The sequence below is a fragment of the Zychaea mexicana genome (genome assembly GCF_025766255.1).
Source record: "Zychaea mexicana strain RSA 1403 chromosome Unknown BDB00scaffold_22, whole genome shotgun sequence".
NCBI lineage: Eukaryota > Fungi > Mucoromycota > Mucoromycetes > Mucorales > Lichtheimiaceae > Zychaea > Zychaea mexicana.
The window spans coordinates 320,470-338,029 of record NW_026516685.1 but is presented as its reverse complement, the minus strand read 5'-3'; the positions used below and the strand labels follow the sequence as shown (position 1 = coordinate 338,029).

At 44.0% G+C, this 17,560-nt stretch overlaps 6 protein-coding genes across 6 annotated transcripts; 3 read left to right on the top strand and 3 right to left on the bottom strand.

The window, feature by feature from the left end:
* Positions 1-150: 150 nt before the first annotated feature.
* Positions 151-2,481, top strand: BDB00DRAFT_870680 (uncharacterized protein; the record flags this gene model as incomplete). Its single annotated transcript, XM_053126736.1, has 2 exons — positions 151-1,501; positions 1,700-2,481. The coding sequence occupies 2 exons, from the start codon at positions 151-153 to the stop codon at positions 2,479-2,481; spliced, it is 2,133 nt and encodes a 710-aa protein (XP_052981498.1).
* Positions 2,482-2,520: 39 nt separating this feature from the next.
* On the bottom strand, positions 2,521-5,033 carry BDB00DRAFT_937808 (PIN domain-containing protein). Its single transcript, XM_053129261.1, has 6 exons — positions 4,862-5,033; positions 4,155-4,756; positions 3,878-4,036; positions 3,744-3,778; positions 3,460-3,646; positions 2,521-3,275 (listed from the first exon to the last, which is right to left on the bottom strand). The coding sequence occupies exons 1-6, from the start codon at positions 4,950-4,952 to the stop codon at positions 2,874-2,876; spliced, it is 1,476 nt and encodes a 491-aa protein (XP_052981497.1). The 5' UTR covers positions 4,953-5,033; the 3' UTR covers positions 2,521-2,873.
* A 2,015-nt stretch (positions 5,034-7,048) lies between these two features.
* Positions 7,049-9,360, top strand: BDB00DRAFT_760609 (uncharacterized protein; the record flags this gene model as incomplete). Its single annotated transcript, XM_053119224.1, has 5 exons — positions 7,049-7,383; positions 7,476-7,995; positions 8,047-8,264; positions 8,357-8,522; positions 8,605-9,360. 5 exons carry the CDS (start codon positions 7,049-7,051, stop codon positions 9,358-9,360), a joined length of 1,995 nt encoding a protein of 664 aa, XP_052981496.1.
* A 263-nt stretch (positions 9,361-9,623) lies between these two features.
* On the bottom strand, positions 9,624-11,267 carry BDB00DRAFT_815209 (TMEM164 family-domain-containing protein). The gene is made up of 3 exons (XM_053122892.1): positions 10,990-11,267; positions 10,477-10,898; positions 9,624-10,372 (listed from the first exon to the last, which is right to left on the bottom strand). Exons 1-3 carry the CDS (start codon positions 11,118-11,120, stop codon positions 10,119-10,121), a joined length of 807 nt encoding a protein of 268 aa, XP_052981495.1. The 5' UTR covers positions 11,121-11,267; the 3' UTR covers positions 9,624-10,118.
* A 113-nt stretch (positions 11,268-11,380) lies between these two features.
* On the top strand, positions 11,381-12,052 carry BDB00DRAFT_815207 (histone-fold-containing protein). Its single transcript, XM_053122891.1, has one exon. The coding sequence runs from the start codon at positions 11,443-11,445 to the stop codon at positions 11,863-11,865; it is 423 nt and encodes a 140-aa protein (XP_052981494.1). The 5' UTR covers positions 11,381-11,442; the 3' UTR covers positions 11,866-12,052.
* A 2,473-nt stretch (positions 12,053-14,525) lies between these two features.
* Positions 14,526-15,454, bottom strand: BDB00DRAFT_815205 (uncharacterized protein; the record flags this gene model as incomplete). The annotated part of the gene is made up of 3 exons (XM_053122890.1): positions 15,435-15,454; positions 14,961-15,366; positions 14,526-14,933 (listed from the first exon to the last, which is right to left on the bottom strand). Coding segments are annotated over exons 2-3 (468 nt in total), but the record flags the coding sequence as incomplete, so codon positions are not given.
* Between the last annotated feature and the right edge of the window lie 2,106 nt (positions 15,455-17,560).

Genomic DNA, 17,560 nt, shown 5'->3' with positions numbered 1-17,560 from the left:
GACCGCTTAAAGACATCCTCTTTTCTACCCTTCTTCCTCTTCTTTCTTCTTCCATACACAAAGAAAGGCCATCTCTTTCCTTCTATACATTCTTTTCTTGTGCCACATAATCATCCATAGCCTAAAAATAACCCTAATCATCTACACATCATGTCATCACCATCCATCACAACAGCAACAAACAACAACACTGATAATGGTCTATGGGCTTCATCAAGCCCTGCACCATACCATCAGCAACAGCATCATCTTCAGCATCTTCAGCATCCCCATCATCTTTCTCATTCTAATCCAACATATCAATTGCAACAACAACAACAACAATCACCACCTACTAGTACTACTACTATCACTACTTCTTGTACAAGAACAACTGACTCTAATTCATCATCCTTATCATCTCCATCTTCGCCACCATCATCTTCGTCGTCGTCGTCGGCTACAGCAACAGCAACATCGGGAAAAGGATCACCCTCGCCATCAAAGCCTAATAATACAAACCGAAAGCGGACACGAGCCACTGCCGAGCAACTGGCTGTGTTAGAAGACACCTTTTCGGTCAATGTGAGTCCCAACGCCAAGCATCGCAAACAGCTGTCTGAAAAACTGGGCATGAGTGAGCGGTCGATCCAAATCTGGTTTCAAAACAGGAGAGCCAAAGTCAAGCACATGCAAAAACGAGCTCAGATGCAAATGCAACAAGCAGCAATGCGTGCGCAAATGTTTCATCACCAGCAACAACAACAGCAGCAGCAGCAGCAGTATTATTACCCTTATTCGTGGTTGCAGCAACAACAACTCCAGTTCCAACAGCAGTCTGCAGCCGCAGCAGCAGCAGCTTTCTTCCAACAGCAGCAGCAGCAACAACAACAACAACAGCAGCAACAACAGTTTCAACATAGACCATCGTTTTCCAGGGCACAGAGTGTGGATGCTATCCATCATCACCACCAGCATCAGTTCTCCTTATTGTCGGAAATGCCTGCTTCGACCTCCGCTGCTGCTGCTGCTGCTGCTTCTACTCACCACCATCATGGTCTCGCTACTGGCATCAATAGTTCCCCATCCAATAATAGCAACACAGCGGCGGCTGATTGGCCATCTTCAGGAGGAGCACCACCGGCCGTAATGGGAGGAGACCATCATCATCAACAACAACAAAGCGCCTTGTCGATGATCATGGCTCGGCAAAGCATGCCGCCCCATATTGGACCTGACTTTGACTCGTTTTTTACTTCCAATAACATGCATGTTGCCACAACACCGGAAGCCCCAGCTGTTACTACTGCAACAACTTATAGTAGCAGTCATAGCAGCAACAACAGTTGCTCCTCTGTGCCATTGGTACCTATTCCGGACGCTGGACCCACTGTGATGCTCGGTAACAACCAGCTTACGCCACCTCCTATCGTGAGTGCCGGCAGTACAAGCTCATCATCGTCGTCGTCGTCGTCCAACAATTCTTCCGTGGGTGACAATGGCAATAACAGCGGCTGTTTTGGTATGTTTTTTATTGTCATGATGATGAGTTAGTCATTCTGTATGTGTTTTGTGTGTTTAGGATTGGGGGTTGAGAAACACAAAGCAAATCCACTTTTGCCTCTCTCTCTCTCTCTTTCACTCTTTCACTCTACACTACTGTAACAATGAACCTTAAACTAGTTTTTATTAACAACAAACAACCCCTTAATTTAAATAGATCTTGACGAATTACTGCTCTCATCGGCATCATCCGCTACTACTACTACTGCTGCTGCTGCTGCTGCTCTCACACAGTGTCGCAACGGTGACAGTGGCGGTACCATTGATCCTAGCAACCTTGTTGTCAACAACAACAACAAGCAAGATACCAACAAGATGATCATTTTGGGCGCCACTGCATTGTCCGTGGGCTCGTGGCAACGACTTGCGTTGAACGCAACGGATCTGGTGTGTATCTATCGACCTACAGAGCGCGAATTCTCATGGCATATCGATGACAATGGCTTGCAATACAAGATCCAGTTCTCTATGGATGCAGTGCGTGCTATTGAACTTGAGAATGGTGACGATGAAGAGGAGGAGGAGGACGACAAAGTTGCAGCTACTCTGCAAGTCCATTTCGATTTACGACCCGAATCGCCTCCGTTGTTCTATACCATGACCGCAGACAAACAATGGATGCAGTGCAGTGACTTTACCGAAGGCGCCCAGGCCACCAGTATCCTTAGACATACCATCAAGGGTGTCTCGCATCAGTTGAAGCAGGACTTGCTGTCTTTGTTGAATGCTTCGGAAGAAGCGAGTCAATTATTATTAACTACTACTACTGCTAGTAGTGTTGCTGCTGCTGGACAACAACAACCCTCAGATCTCTTACTTGCTGCTACTACTACCACTAATGCTGCTATTCCTGTCGGTAGTGGCCATGGTAGCTTAGCAACCTTCGATGATTTTTTATCTCCTGCTTGTAATACTTTCGCTTATCGTGCCTTTGATTAAAAAAAAAAAGTTGGGAAAATTAAAAAGAATTAAAACCGTGTTTTATTCAAATTATTTTTACTTTTTTTTTATAAAAAAAATGTTTTTTTCTTGCAAGGAATGACTGTACAAAGTATATGGCTAATAAGAGCAAGTGATTGGAGGTGGGGGGGGGGGTGTAGAGGCTAGAGTAGTACATGTGTATTTGCGTGTGAAAAGGAAAATGGACAGAGAATCGAACAGGAATGAAGGTTGGGGAAGAGGTGTGTGTGTGTGGAGTGGAGTGGGTTCGGTTGGGTTGGGGTTCAATGAAGGGGGGTGGGGAAGGAAAGGGGAGGAAGGGGAGTAAAGAAGGCAATGAAAGAAAGAAAGAAAAGAAAACAAGGTATTAAGGTACAGAAGATAGTCTCGTTTCAATTGCGTCGTTTTTGTTGCTGCTTCCTTCGTCGCACTTCTTCTAATCGTCCGGCGCTTGAAGAAGGTGGGATCAGAGGCTCGCCGTTTCGATCAAGTACAGGTGCGTCATCAGTCCAGCTATAGTTGTTGCTATTTATGTGGGATGATCGGCGGTGGCTGTTGTTGTTGTTGTTGTTGCTGTTGGACGGGTTAGCAGTAGAAGGAGGACTGTAGTTCGCCGGGGCATGCTTTGAGGTCCAGATGTTGAAATTCCGTTCTGAATAACCTGGGTTCTGTACGATCGCTCGGATCTCTTGTTTGTCTTGCACTATTTGTTGTTGTAGTTGTTGCTGGGCTACATCAATATCATCAGATTCATCCATCATTTCAACGTCCTCGTCGATGTATTGCTGATGTGGCTGTTAATAATAAAAAAGAAAGAGTCATTATTACAGGTACGTTACGTATCTCTCTCTGTGTGCATTGATTTCAACGAATATCATAACTAAAAACACAGCAGCACGCGTACAGCGCAGCGACGTATCTATTTATTATGTTTTCACTGTTCTTTTTTTCGGCAAACAACTCTATATGAAGGTTTACCTGATGCTGTCGTTGTTGCTGCTGCTGCTGTACGGATGGGATGTGACTGGACAAACTTGATGCGTAGTCGATTAATTTTTCGCGGCTTTCAGCTGAAAGCGTTTGGACCTGGTGGATCATTGCTTTGATTGCCAAATTACGGTCATTGGTGAAGAGGGTGATGGGTTTACGAAGTTGGGCAAAATACCTGAGAGTCAATGATGAAAGAAAAAGTTCAATAAATGACATACACACGCGCATATTATACAAAACTTCTCCAGCTCCACTTTTTCTTTATGCTTTACCTGCAACAGTCGAGAATAGAGTCATCCCCTTTGAGCTACAGAACAAAGTGGAAGGTGACGATTAATATCTTTTTTTGTGAAGAAACCCCTAATTTATCGAAATGTGGAGAATTCCAGCCTTTTTTTTTTTTTACCATTTTAGCTTCCTGTTCAAATACTTCGTCCATCTTTTGACCTCGCAGCCATCCACGTTGGTCCGCCAAAGCAATCTGTACAAATTTCATTGCTCGTCGAGCGAGATCGCCAAGTTTGCCACTTGAGCCATGCTTGTGGGATTGAATGTTGTTACGACCCTATAAAAGATTCAATCAAAGGATCAACGAGTATTCTTTCTTCAAAATTTCTTTGTGTTTTATGCAGGACAAGATAATCATGCATTGCAATACGCACAAGAAAGGAAATGCTACTTACTTTTAAACCATCCAATTCAGTAACGACAACCCACGGTACAACGACAACAAGACTGCCCAGGTACTTTTCGGCTTGGGTTGCCAACGCAGTAAGGTATCCCAGGTTTGAAATCAAAAAATTGGTGTCGAGCACAGCAATCTGTTGACAATTGAAAACTGACGTCTGAGTAAGACAATTACTCAGAATAGCATGCGAAGAGAATGAAGAGGACGTGCTACCGCTACTAGCAGCAGTAGTCGTAGTAGTAGTATTGCTGCTTGCAATGGGGGTAGTGAGAGATGCGTAGTTATGATTCTCACTACTGCTACTACTGCTACTACTACTACTAGTAAAGCTGGTGCTGGTGCTAGTAGTAAAAACGGTGCTGGTAGTGCTTAGGGTGGAGCCGGTGCTCAAACGTGTTGAGCCAGGTACGACTTGGCATTGTGCCTGTTGATGGTCCAAGCTAGAGCTACTACCACCGTTATAAATACTACTACCACTAGTAGCACCAGGGTTTTGCAGTGACTTCAAATCATCAACTTCCATACCTAAACGATCATTTTCGATTTGACCGTCGTATTGTGCGGCCCAATCTTGTGTCAGTTCGGTTGGGTGAAATCCTGAACGCGCACAAAAAACAACTTTAAAATTAGTTTTGAATGCTTCTTCAACGCGTTCTCTTTTTTATTTCCTCTCGCATTCAACTCCACAAAAAAAAAACATACCTTCGGCACAACGGTAGTTATGAATTTCATTGTTGACTTCGTTGATGAATTCAGGACCGTCAACGTCCATAAAAAAGTTTTCGTCAGTCATTGTTGGTTTGGGTTTTTTCCAATTGTTACTGTGTCAAAGTAAAATACGGGGGGTGCGAGGGGGAAGAGAGAGAGAAAGAGATGGACAGTCGCGACAAACTCAGCTCACAAGAAATTTTTCTTTACGCGTATTTCCATATGCGCATGAATAAAAAAAGACACCCATCACAACGTAGAAAGGTTTTGACTTTACAAATTGTAATTGCAACACACACACATACACACACCATGAACGCGGAACTACGGTCTAGCTTTCTACTGTTAAATATTATGGATTAATTTGCTATTGAGCTCTATTTTGCCACTGCCTCCCTAAAGTTGGTATACGTACGTCAAAAAGAAACACTTGAATGTTGATTAGGAGCACAGTTCCCCTTCTACTATGATTTCAGAAAGAAGAGACGAAAGGAAACACAATTCCGAATACAAGCACTGCTAATCTTAAATAACATATTGTAAAGCCGCTGGTGACCGTTCTTATTGAAAGCGTAGACCACCTGGCAGGCGTACACCCGTTCCCGCTCTTTCATTGCGGCGTTGCCGTCATACGTGATGACCCCTGTTCCCTCATCCATGAGGATGAACCTAAAGTCTTCTGGAAAGCTGGAGAGAGAGGCCTTGTCGTACGAGTCGACTTCTTGCTTGCGGGGCTTGACCACATATTCCAATTTATGCTAAAGCAACAAAAACCAATCTATTTTTGTAACCTGTATGCTCGATTTAATTGCGAAGGCTTCCCTCTTACCTTCTTCGATGGCGTACATTGGTAGTCTACATGTTCTTTAGTCCCATCACTTGTTAAAATTCTTTGTAGTGTCGATCTATGCTGCTAGCAGTATAGTACACAGCATATCAGATACCGGTGGATAGCACCAATCCCATCCATCGTATGATAGAGCATGACTTAGCAAATAAGGCAACCGAGCCAACGACTTGTTCGTTCCATCGCCATTGCGTTGGATGGAGTTTTTGCGCATCTCATTTGTCCGCTTCATATAATCAATCCTCTATACAAAAACAATGCTGAGAAACAAACTACACATTGCTGGCGGGCGGCTGCTGGTGCTCTCTTTTCTCGAAACTTGTACTATAACTGTTATTGATACAATTAAAGACCTTTGTAATGAAATAGCATGCGTTGAACCTTTGGCTCCTTGGGTGTACTTCTTCATGGCCGAACACTCCTATATTATCTGATAGCAAGAAAACATTAAAGAGCGATGCCTGATGTACCTTGCATTTCTTAGTTACCTTTAACTTCGGAATTCAGCGTACGAAAGAGCTGGTATTCGTGAGAAGCTTTTTTTTTAGTAAATATCAACTTTCATTTACGTTAGGTAGTAGGCCATCAAGCACACAATACTGGTAGTAGAAGTTAATTACCCTGGAGTAAATACATATCAACATTCGTCAAATAACAATGATAAAAGTTTCTTTGAATAAATAATGTACATGGGGACGACGTAGCAACTATTGTTGCGCGAAAGATTAGCTTTTTCTTTTTGTTCTAAATACACAACCATTGATGTGGATGGTAAATAGTTCTCGCTCTGATGTTCAGATTGTTATCTCCACTATACATACCAAATCTATACAGTATGGTAGTAATATTCTCCAGGTCGATTGATAATTTGAACGTGTTGCTAATCTACTTGTCGCGCTTGTGTCCGTTGTTAATCGAAAATATTCTTTCAGTTCTGTTCTAGAATTTTAAAAAACTGGGGTGGCTCTATAGCAAAAGTTGTAGACTATTGCGAATAGCTTTTGTATGTAAAAAAATAATAATCACAGCTTGTGTGCAATCGCTTGAACATACTAGCTCTAAATAAAAGCATAATATATTTGATGTGGACGATTGAAGGTACTGTACCTGGTTACTGCTGTCGATGTGAAACCTAGTCTGGCACCACTGTAACACCGAGCCAGTGAGATCCCCGGGTTGCGCCGTCACGGACTTTTTCTTCATTTCCTCTGGTGGCAACTCTCTTCACCCCCACTCCCTCTTTCTCAAGCTTCGTTGACTGGTGGACAAACGAAAGACCTTCAATTTAAACAATGAATAGCATCGTCAACAGCCTTCTCAATGGCTTCTCAAGCATGCTAGCTATCGATCCAGACGCATCGAACGATGGATCGTGTGCTTGTTCCGGTTCAGTGGGTGGAACATGCTGCAAACAACAATCCGCGCCAGCAACAGCAACTGCTACTGTTAACGAAATCGAATCCTTAAAGGTGATCTATTCCAGTTTGACCGGCACAGCTAAAACTTTTGCAGCTGAGTTGGAAAGACAACTTGTAGCGGAAAAGAATATCAGCATCAAGCAACTACAACTGGTTGACATTACCGAATATGATAACGACGATTTGTTGACCGAAACGTCCGTGTGTGTTTTCTTGCTGTCTACCTACAACGTTGAAGGACCTTTGGATTGGTAAGGGCGAAATATGAATCAAATTATATGTGTTCAGTTAAGAATTTCATGAAACATTTGAATAACAAAATGTTACCATTTAAATGTGCTAGGTTTACAAAGTGGTTGCGTGATTTACGATACGATTGGCGAGTTGACCGTCTAGCATTGCAAAAACTTCGTTACTCCGTATGTGGTTTGGGTGACTCCGCCTATGGCGACGAATTCAATGTGGCAGCGCAACAGATCGACAAATGGCTAGGTCAATTGGGCGCCACACGTATCTATCCATTGGGTGCATGTGACAAGAACTCAGATCAAAAGGCTCAATTCGACGAATGGTGCCGTCAGTTTATCAATGAACTCCAAGACAAACAATCGCTTGAATTCTCGCCTGCTCAAGTCGAATATGGATCAGACGTCGAGGAGGAAGAGGAGGAGTCCGAAGAATCATCCGGAATTGATGTCGATGGCACAGGGTCTGGCGACGAAATGCTGGATGTGGAAGATATGGGTAAAATGGCAGGCAAGCTCAGAGCAGCCAAGGTGAACCGTGAACGTGAAGAACAAGAATTCGAGACGGCACAAGCCAAGGCCAAGCGCACAATTGGTAATGACAATGAAAGCGGTGAAGTGGTCAAGAAGTTCGAGCCACGTGCTATGGTTTCGCCAATGCTTCACAAGAATTTGACCAAGCAAGGATACAAGATTGTCGGCACCCACAGTGGCGTCAAGATTTGTCGATGGACAAAGAGTGCTTTGCGCGGTCGAGGTTTCTGTTACAAGCACAGTTTCTATGGTATTCAGAGCCATCTCTGCATGGAGACTACTCCCTCATTAGCATGCGCCAACAAGTGCGTTTTCTGCTGGCGCCATCACACAAACCCTGTCGGTACCAAGTGGTAAGTTCTTTTTTCTCTATCTTACGAGTTCACTTTTATCGGGGTTTGTGTATGCGGATAGTCACTGATATCAATCCATGACAACTCTCAAGGAGATGGAAGGTGGATGACCCGAAATTTATTTTGGATGGTGCTATGGAAAACCATTACAAGATGATCAAACAATTGAAGGGTGTTCCCGGTGTCAAGGCAGATCGATTCCAAGAGGCATTTACTATCCGCCATTGCGCTTTGTCGCTTGTGGGTGAGCCAATCTTTGTAAGTGATAACATCCACCCTGTTTCTTGAAGTAGTAGTAATTATCAGGAGATATGAACACTGACAGTAAAAACTTTAATAGTATCCACACATCAATGAATTTGTCAAACTCTTGCACGAACAGAACATTTCCTCCTTCTTGGTGACCAACGCACAATTCCCAGACAAGATTGCTGAAATGGAACTTGTGACGCAGCTGTACGTCAGTATCGACGCCGGTACCAGAGAAGGATTGAAAAAGATCGACCGACCCCTCTTTCGAGACTTTTGGGAACGATTCCTTGACAGTTTAGAGGCTCTGGCCGACAAGGGCCAACGCACCGTATACCGTTTGACACTCGTCAAAGACCACAATACCGAAGAGCTGGATAATTATGTAGAACTCGTACGACGCGGTCGACCTTCGTTCATTGAAGTGAAGGGCGTGACCTACTGTGGCTATAGCGGTGCAAGCAACTTGACCATGGCCAACGTACCTTATCATCATGAAGTCGTGGATTTCTGTCAAAAGCTGTGTGACAAGTTGGGCGGTGGATACGAGTTGGCCTGCGAGCACGCTCATTCATGCTCCATTTTGATCGCCCAGAAGGATTTCAAGATCAACGGCGAGTGGCACACGCATATTGATTATCCAAAGTTCTTTGAGTTGGTCCGAAGCGGCAAGCCATTTACTAGCATGGATTATGTGGCCAAGACTCCAGACTGGGCTGTGTTTGGATCGGACGCAGGTGGATTTGATCCAGAGGAAACTCGATTCTATCGTAAGAACCGAAAGGTGGTAGATGCGAATAATACTGCTGGTGCTACTACTGCCTCTACCGCTGCTGCTGCATCATAGACGATGAAAAAGCTATCCTTTATTTGTATATTTTCCCCCTTTATTGTTCTTGATCATATAAAAGCAACATGTTCTTTTTTCTCAGAGATTTTAAAGTGTGTGTTGCACTTTTGGCGATGCGTATATATGACATGATGTAAAGTATATTTTGGCCTTGCGATCGTTGGCATTTAACAAAATTGCAAGTAGGCATACATGCTATCCACAGCTACTCGTGCACTTACATCATTATCTGACATATGTACCCAAAATCATCATTACACCATACTACTCGACCAGCCCATAAGTAACTTATAGACAAGCGCGCCGCTTGTTTTCACTGGTTGTCGGTTTGCTTTGTATGGTCATACCAGAGAGAAAGAGCAGAGCGTATCTGTTCTAATTTTGATATTATAAAAAGGTACATAGCAAATATTGTCAAGAAAATAACACATCAATTCTTATTAATAATAGTACTTTTTTGATATGTATGAAATGCTTTTCTGGAATAGAAAAATGTAAAGTAATTAACAAATAGTAATAGGAGAACAATGCAAATGCAGGAAATTGGATAAGGTTTACATGCAAAGAGAAAGAAGAAGAAAAAAAACAGACAAAATCAAAATGAAGACGAGAAGGTTTCTACAAATACAAAGTCTTGCGAGGCAAGACGGACATGATACCACCGACTAGTAAATAACGAGTAGCAAACATGGCGACCAGCGCAGTTCCGTACATGGCAGTACGATACATGGGACCAAGCTTAATCAAGATTTTGACTATTTGATCAAAACGACAGTGAGCATAATATCGGCAATCCATAGAATAGTGGGATAACAGTACTTACTCGGTGGTGGTGCAAAAAGGTAGTTCAAGTTCAAGCCAGATCGAAGGGCACAAGCATGCAACAGCGGCGAGTGGAAGAAACCATAGACAAAGAACGACAACATGGCCATGTTAGGGGATGCAGGCAAGACGAGGTAGCGGCCACTGTAGATCATATAGACCGGCGCAGCCAAAATCAAAATGTGCTCTAAATTCACACATGATTGTCAGCCTTTTCTTCCCCGGTTGAACTCCGCAACTTTTTTTTTGTTGACACCAAAAAGCTCATTGTTTATCCACGCCAAACCTTACCGGCAAAAAAATTAAAGGTCTCCAGGAACAAATCGTGACCACGTAAATCCGGGAATGCCAAAGCAGCATAACCTCCCCACTGGGTATGCAAGTAAATATTGAACAGGATCTTGGACACAATCTTCTCAGGGGCAGACATGACCGATATCAGCAAGAGTGCGCCCATATGGCATGGCTGGAGCATAAACAGACCGGTGCCTCGGATCAGCTTGTGTGTCAGTGTCAGTCCCAAGGATCCAATCAGTGAGCCAAGCAAGAGCTTCTCGCCCCAACTGGCCGGGGTAGATGGGACAAAGGATGTCAGGAGCTTGAAGTTCAAGGTGCCAGGGCCGAGCGCTCGCATGAAAAAATAGGATGCTGCAGACGCAAAGGCACTCGATAGGAAAACAATTTCAATGGCGTGTTGTCGTGGGTGGACGTACCTATCAACCACCATTCTTTCGTTAGGCATGCATTCTCCCCTCGCATAGAATATAAAACAAGTTCAAAGTTCTTGCTATTAAGATACTTTACCACGATCCCTTGACGGATTGACTCCAGTCATTGTCAATGGGGAGCTCGGCAGCAATCTTTCGCACCAATCGTTCCAGACGAATGGCTACGGGATCCCAAACAGTGCGTAAAAGACTAATTACTGGAGCCATCTCGGAGAAGGAGGGTAGACAAACGCAACACAGCACAAAGCAAAAATTGTTTATATTTTTCAGGCACGCACACACCCCAAATAATGTGCAGAAAGGGAAGGCAAAGAGAGCGAGGCCTTGAATCTCCGGTGCCTGGGTGCTGTCAATTCTGAAACCTGTCATTTCACTCACTGTGATTGGTCTGTCAGAGGATCATCCCAAATGTCAAACCGCATAAAAAGAGAGTGCATTTGACGTGGCCATGCCTCTTTCTTTCCTTCGAACCAAACAAAAAAAAAGAGCCTCTTTTATCCTACTGCGCGCTCTCTCTTTCTGTCTCTCAATGCCCACTGCCAAATTCTCTGCTCAAGGCTCCACTACTGGTGGCAAGACCAGCACTACTGTGAAGAAGCCCAGAACTAGTGCTGCCAAGGCCGGCTTGCAATTCCCTGTCGCTCGCTTCTACCGCTCCCTGCGCAAGGGCCGTTATGCTGAGCGTATCGGTAGCTCTGCGCCCGTCTATATTGCTGCCGTCCTTGAGTACCTTATTGCTGAAATCGTCGAGCTGGCTGGTAATGCTGCGCGCGACAACAAACGACAGCGAATCAATCCACGTCATCTCAAGCTGGCTATCTGGAACGATGAGGAGTTGAGCAAGCTGCTCCAACACGTCACTATCTCTGAAGGTGGTGTCCTCCCCAATATCCATGACATGCTGCTTCCTGCCAAGTCGCGCAAGAAGGAGGGCCAATCTCAGGAATTGTAATCAAGAAAAGACACATTATCCCTACTTTCTTCTTTAGTTGTACTCCAGACAACAACTGTCCATAGCTGCTACGTCATTGCTTCTTTGACGTTTACCTCTCCCCCCCCACCTTACCCCCTCTTCCCTATAAAAAGTACCCTCTTCTTATACCAGACACAGATGTATATACATATTGCTGTACTAGCGTAGAAAAAAAAAAAGAAAACACGACAAAAAATAAAGTACTGGTATATATAAAACACATTGGACTACTGTTATCTCTATGCTTCTTTTGCCCGACCTTGTCATGTCATAAGGAAAAGTGTATGTATGTTTATACGGCCCTGCTGGTGCGGATCTGATTTAAGTGGGTTGCCACCCCAGTGTTGCTTATCAGTCGTCATTGGCATTAAGCCAGATATAACTGTATGTAGTCACCTGACCAGGAGGATGATCCTCTTTATTTGTGAGAGAAATGATGTGATATGATGTATGGTACATGCTACGGCCGTTACACAAGGAGCAATAAAATGGCATTGTCTTTTATTTAAATAAATTACGAGAACGGTTGATTACACTGGTTTGCTCGTGGTGGTACTGCTGCTGCTGTTTGGTTGAGTAATTTCAATGACCTTATTACGCTTGAGATTAAACTTGACTGCACGTCGAGGGGATGTCAGTTGTTTTGGAGATGATGCAGTAGTAATACTTGTTACACTAGTACTGTTTGTTGTAGATGATGCCGATGATGCTGTTGTTCTTGTTGGTGATGATGATGATGATGATGATGATGCGAATGATGGTGAAGATGTAGAGGTTGTTTTCCCATTGTTTGCTGCTGCTGCTGCCATTTGCCGTCGCCGCCTAACTTCGTTTGCCCCTTCTTCCATCATTTTTCTTCTGGCAATCGTCCGTGCTTCTCGGGCTTCTCGTTCTTCTCGCACTCGCCACATTTTAATCTGTTGTGCTCGTTTTGCTTCCCGTCGCCTTTTTTCTGCCATGGTCAATCGAGGCGGTGCCTTATCTTCCTCCTCCTCCTCATCTTCTGCCTCATCTGCGTCTTTGACTTTGCTTTCCTTTCCAGTACTTCGCTTAGACATTGGTACATCCGCTTCGCGTACTCTGGATGATGTCAGTCGACTGTGCGCGTTGTTGTTGCTGCTGCTGCTACCATTGCTAACAGTAGTACTGCTATTACGTGATCTTGATGGTGCAGGAGATGATGGTCTCGGTGATCCCATGGGCGATGATGGTCGTGGAATTCCAGCAGCCGATGATCGCAAAGCAGGTGAAGAAGGTCGCGGTGGTAAAGCAGCACGGGCAGCAGTAGCAGCAGCAGAAGATCGATTCAAAGCTGGAGATGATGGTCGAAATCCTGAAGGAGAAGCGGATCGAGCTACAGCGGCAAGCTTTGGCGATGTGGATGATGGTGACGTAGGCCGTACTAACCCCATGGTTGATGCCAGTTTGTTGGACTTGGGATCTTGCAATCTGGCTGCAGAAGATGACCTTTTTGCTGATTCCGTTGATGTCGTTGTCCTGAGTCGGGATGTTAATGAAGCGGTTGCTCGAGTTGTTGCGGGTATCCCGTCGTTATTAGCACTACTGGTCGATGACCGTGTGCGTTTATCTGCAGCCATGGGCGTTGAGTTGGATTTACGGACTGGGATTCTGCTGGCTGAGGTAGATGGTGACGGAAGTGCAACAATAGCTGGTGTGTTGTTGCTGTCAAGGACTGTCGAGACTTCTTCTAATTGCTGTTGTTGTTGCTGTTCAGAAACGGTAGGTCTGGGTGTATCTAGTTCGGCAAGTATATCTGCTTGTTCGTCTTCAAGGTCGGATTTGTCGCTGTCGTCAAAAGCTTCTAGTTTCGTATCGATAAAAGTTGAAACAACTGACTCTTCCTTTTTCTCTTTTTCGTCTTCTTCTATAGTTCTGATCGTCTCTTCAGAAGATAAAATGGGGTTTTGTTCTGGTACAACAGGTAACAACTCCTCGGATGGTGTCTTGTTTTCAATGGAACCGCACGATCCTTCTTCGGCCACTGATTCTTTTTCTATAACAGGTGGTAGAATTGGCGTTTCTTCAGCGATTGCAATGGATCCTTGTCCGTCTTTGAAGGATGGAACAGACTCGTGTGGATTAGATGCTGAAGCGTAGAAAGTGGATTCAGCTGTTTGCTCTTGTGGCAATGGATCAGATACTGTACACGATTCCTCGTGGTCTTTACTGTCGCTGGTGTCTTTGTCGTGACTTTCAAAACTTTTAGGTGAGAGTGATCGATCACTGACAATTGCAGTGGCTGGCAAACCCTCTTGTCGTTCTTTTTGCTGTTTCTGCTGCTGATTAGATGTGCGTGTGGATGTTACAGGATAGGGTATAGCGTCTGTATCCGATGTTGCTTCTGAAGATATGGATTCGGTGATGGGTATCGAAGCTACAAAGGGACAAACGGGGGTTCTGGGTTCTCCTTGTTGGTGGTCTTCTTCTTCCTTTTCTTGAGGCGATGATGGCGGTTGACCTTTTTGTTGTTGCTTAAAATCAAAAACAGTAGTGACAGCGGTAGGTTGGATGGGAGAGGGAGAAAGAGCAATGATCGATTCTTCTGGTTCTTTTATAGTAACAGGTGATTCAATTGGGACATATGACGTCGGTGACAGCGGTGATGTTTGTTCTATTTTCTGCTGCTGCTGCTGTTGCTGGATTACATCAGCAGTGGTGGGAGTGAGTAGTTTCGGTGCTGGTGGTGCTGCTGGATACGCTTTGTTTAACGAACGTTCTTTGTCGGATCCTGCTGCTACTGCTGTGGCTGTTGTTACTGTTGCTGTTGTTGTTGCTGTCGTTACTACCGACGGTGATATGGGCGTAGTAAGGAATAGATACGAATTATGAATGCCACGCGCAGTTGCTGTTCTTGCTGCAGAAAGGCGCTGCTGCTGTTGTTGTTGTTTTTCTTGCTGCTGTTCGTTCTCGTTGTCGTTGTCTGTGAAAATACACAAACTTTGGCTTGCTAGGGGAAAGAAAAGACGGATTGTGTTCCTCACATGTGACGAAAAACTAACGGAATGGTCGTCGTCGTCGTTGTCGTCGTCGTCTTTGGACTTATTGAAATTGTCGTCTTGGACAGGCGCTTCTTCCGTGGCTGTAGTCGTCTGTGTCGTCGGTGCCGTTGTCATGTAACGCTCGTCAAGATGACTAGATTCAATTTGGCCAGAAGGATCAATTAGAAAGGCGTAAAATAGGAGCTATTAGGAGCGTTTACGGTAAAATAAAATCAAAAGAGGACGGAGAGGACTGTGGTAAACGGAAGCGGTGGTGGTAAGGTATGGCTGTGGCAGTGGTTTGCAAAAGTATAAAACTGAGCGAAAGCACAGACTATTTTTTTTTTGGTTACCATATGCTTTCCTTGTATATCAGAAATGCTTGTGTACCCCTTTTCGTCACTATTTTCTCACAAAAGGGATCACCTCGCACCACTCTATATGATACAGTCTCTGTGCCAGAAGAGAGAAAAGAAATAAGGTGAGAATACTCCTTTCTTCCGTTGTTGAATAGAAAGACCCTCTCTCCCTTTTTGACACAAAAAAAAGCTGTATGTGTGTGCATACGCGTGTTCCTGTTCATGTCGGACAGTGGATTTTTATTGCCCGGTATTTGGCCCAACGTGCAGCTGTCATGTATAACATGGCAGCGTTGCAGCTACATAACAAACATCACGAATACATTCTATGAAAGTAGAAGCCGCATCGGGCGTGTACTGTCGGCACAACAGTGACCAAGCAGTGTATAGCAAATATCGAAACACTGACGTCCTTTGGGATACTCACATAAACAGCACAAGAATTATTATTTTACATAAATCTGCAAAGTCTTTGTCGGAAAGGACATAGTGTCGTCGTCAAATGGTAACTGTCGTCGTTGAATATGGCGGACCCAGATCTGTGAGTTACAGTGTTGATTAGTAGCAGTATCACTATGAACATTGAGCTCTAATTTAAAGCATCTCCAAAACCGCGTCAGGGCGATTCTGGTGCTGCTTGGAATCACCGTCGTTCAATGTATTGATATAGAAACTGTACTCGAACTGCCTCAAGAGTTATACTACGTGGAGGACTTATTGGAGTCAAGTTTACTGACAAAGGTCAAAATTTGTGGCAAGCGGGAACATTATCATCTTCTTCCACATGCTAGGACATATACCGGATCAAGAGCATCCTGAAATATAGCGCTTCCCAGTAAGTGTTCCTCAATATTTTCTGGGCAAATTCTAACTATAGTGCTTTGTCTATTTTAAATCTATAACAAACTCATGGGCAATTGCTCAATAGATGAACCACGTGTATTAAGCTTGATGCTTATCAAACAAACAACAATACGATAGCAAGTTAAAAACGCCAAAGAAAAGGCAAGCTTAATACAAGACGCTGGAGTGCTACTGTGTGCTGTCAACCAAGATATCAACATCATCCTAGTAAGTTTAATATCGCAGCACGTGAACCACCTACGTTCATATCCATGTTTGTCATTCATTTGCATGTTGTACTTTATGGGACAGATCCGATCAAAGACTGGAGTTTCCTGGATCCCAACCCTGCTCAGTGGATTGGATAGCTTTGTAATACCCTGCAGATGCGGTAACGAATAGACAACAGCATTCATAATAATGTCTAGATTATAAAACTGAAGTCATCATAACAGTAGCAACAAAGGGAGCAAAAGCTACTTTATTTTCTTTCAATCTTCCTTACAAACGAATTGTTGAAAAGTAATATGCAAAAGGCAACCATGACTGAATCAACCCACACTTATGACAAGCATAACTGTCGTAAAACAGCAGGAAGCAGAGGTAGTCTAGGAACGAGGAAGTCAGGAAGAGCGCAACACGGATCTTTCTTTTTCGGATAGTGACAAAGTGATGCGTGTGTCAAACCTCGAACGTTCCCAACAGCTTTCCCTTGACTCCGTAGAGTGAAAGCGCATTATTGTGACGCAACGATTTGGCCAATTGACTTCGCACTCGAAATGCACAAAGGGATGGCGAGTGAACAAGGTGATCAATGGAGCAACGAATTACGCGCAAAAGGGTCAAAAGATGTACAGTAGGAAGTCATCGTTTATAGTGTTATTCTCTTGATCGTCCCAATGGATCTTGAACGCTGCTCAAAAATAACGTAGAACCGCACAAAAACAAACGAACCGATTAACTTTGTCAGCAGCGGCAGCGTATACTTACCATGAGCGGTCAGCTTATTTGCGGCAGCACACACATACTTGGATAGAGTATGAATTCGGAACGGATGGAGGGAGGTTACACGGCGTAGTTCAGAGAACTGTTGGCGGATGACGAAAATTATAAAGCAACAGTAGACAAACACGCTTCACAATGAGGTCTTTTTTATATACACTGCAGCGTTGGGCTCAAGTGTGAGGTGTATCTATTCCCGCACACCGCACATGCAGTCAAAAGATACTAGCAAAATGGAATCGTCTGTGGACTACGCTCTATACTGTTTATCTTGTTAAGTGAAGAATGGAAACTGGCTGCTGGGAGGATCGTGTCCTTGATATTCACTAAACGACTGATGCTGGAGAGCCTATTAGGTTGTCTACCTTGTCAGTTACTCCTATTTCCATCATTTTATTGCTCGCAGAAAAGCATTTCTTCCGTGAATCTACTTGCTCATTTGCATTCGTGTCTTTGTTTTCGCTTGACACG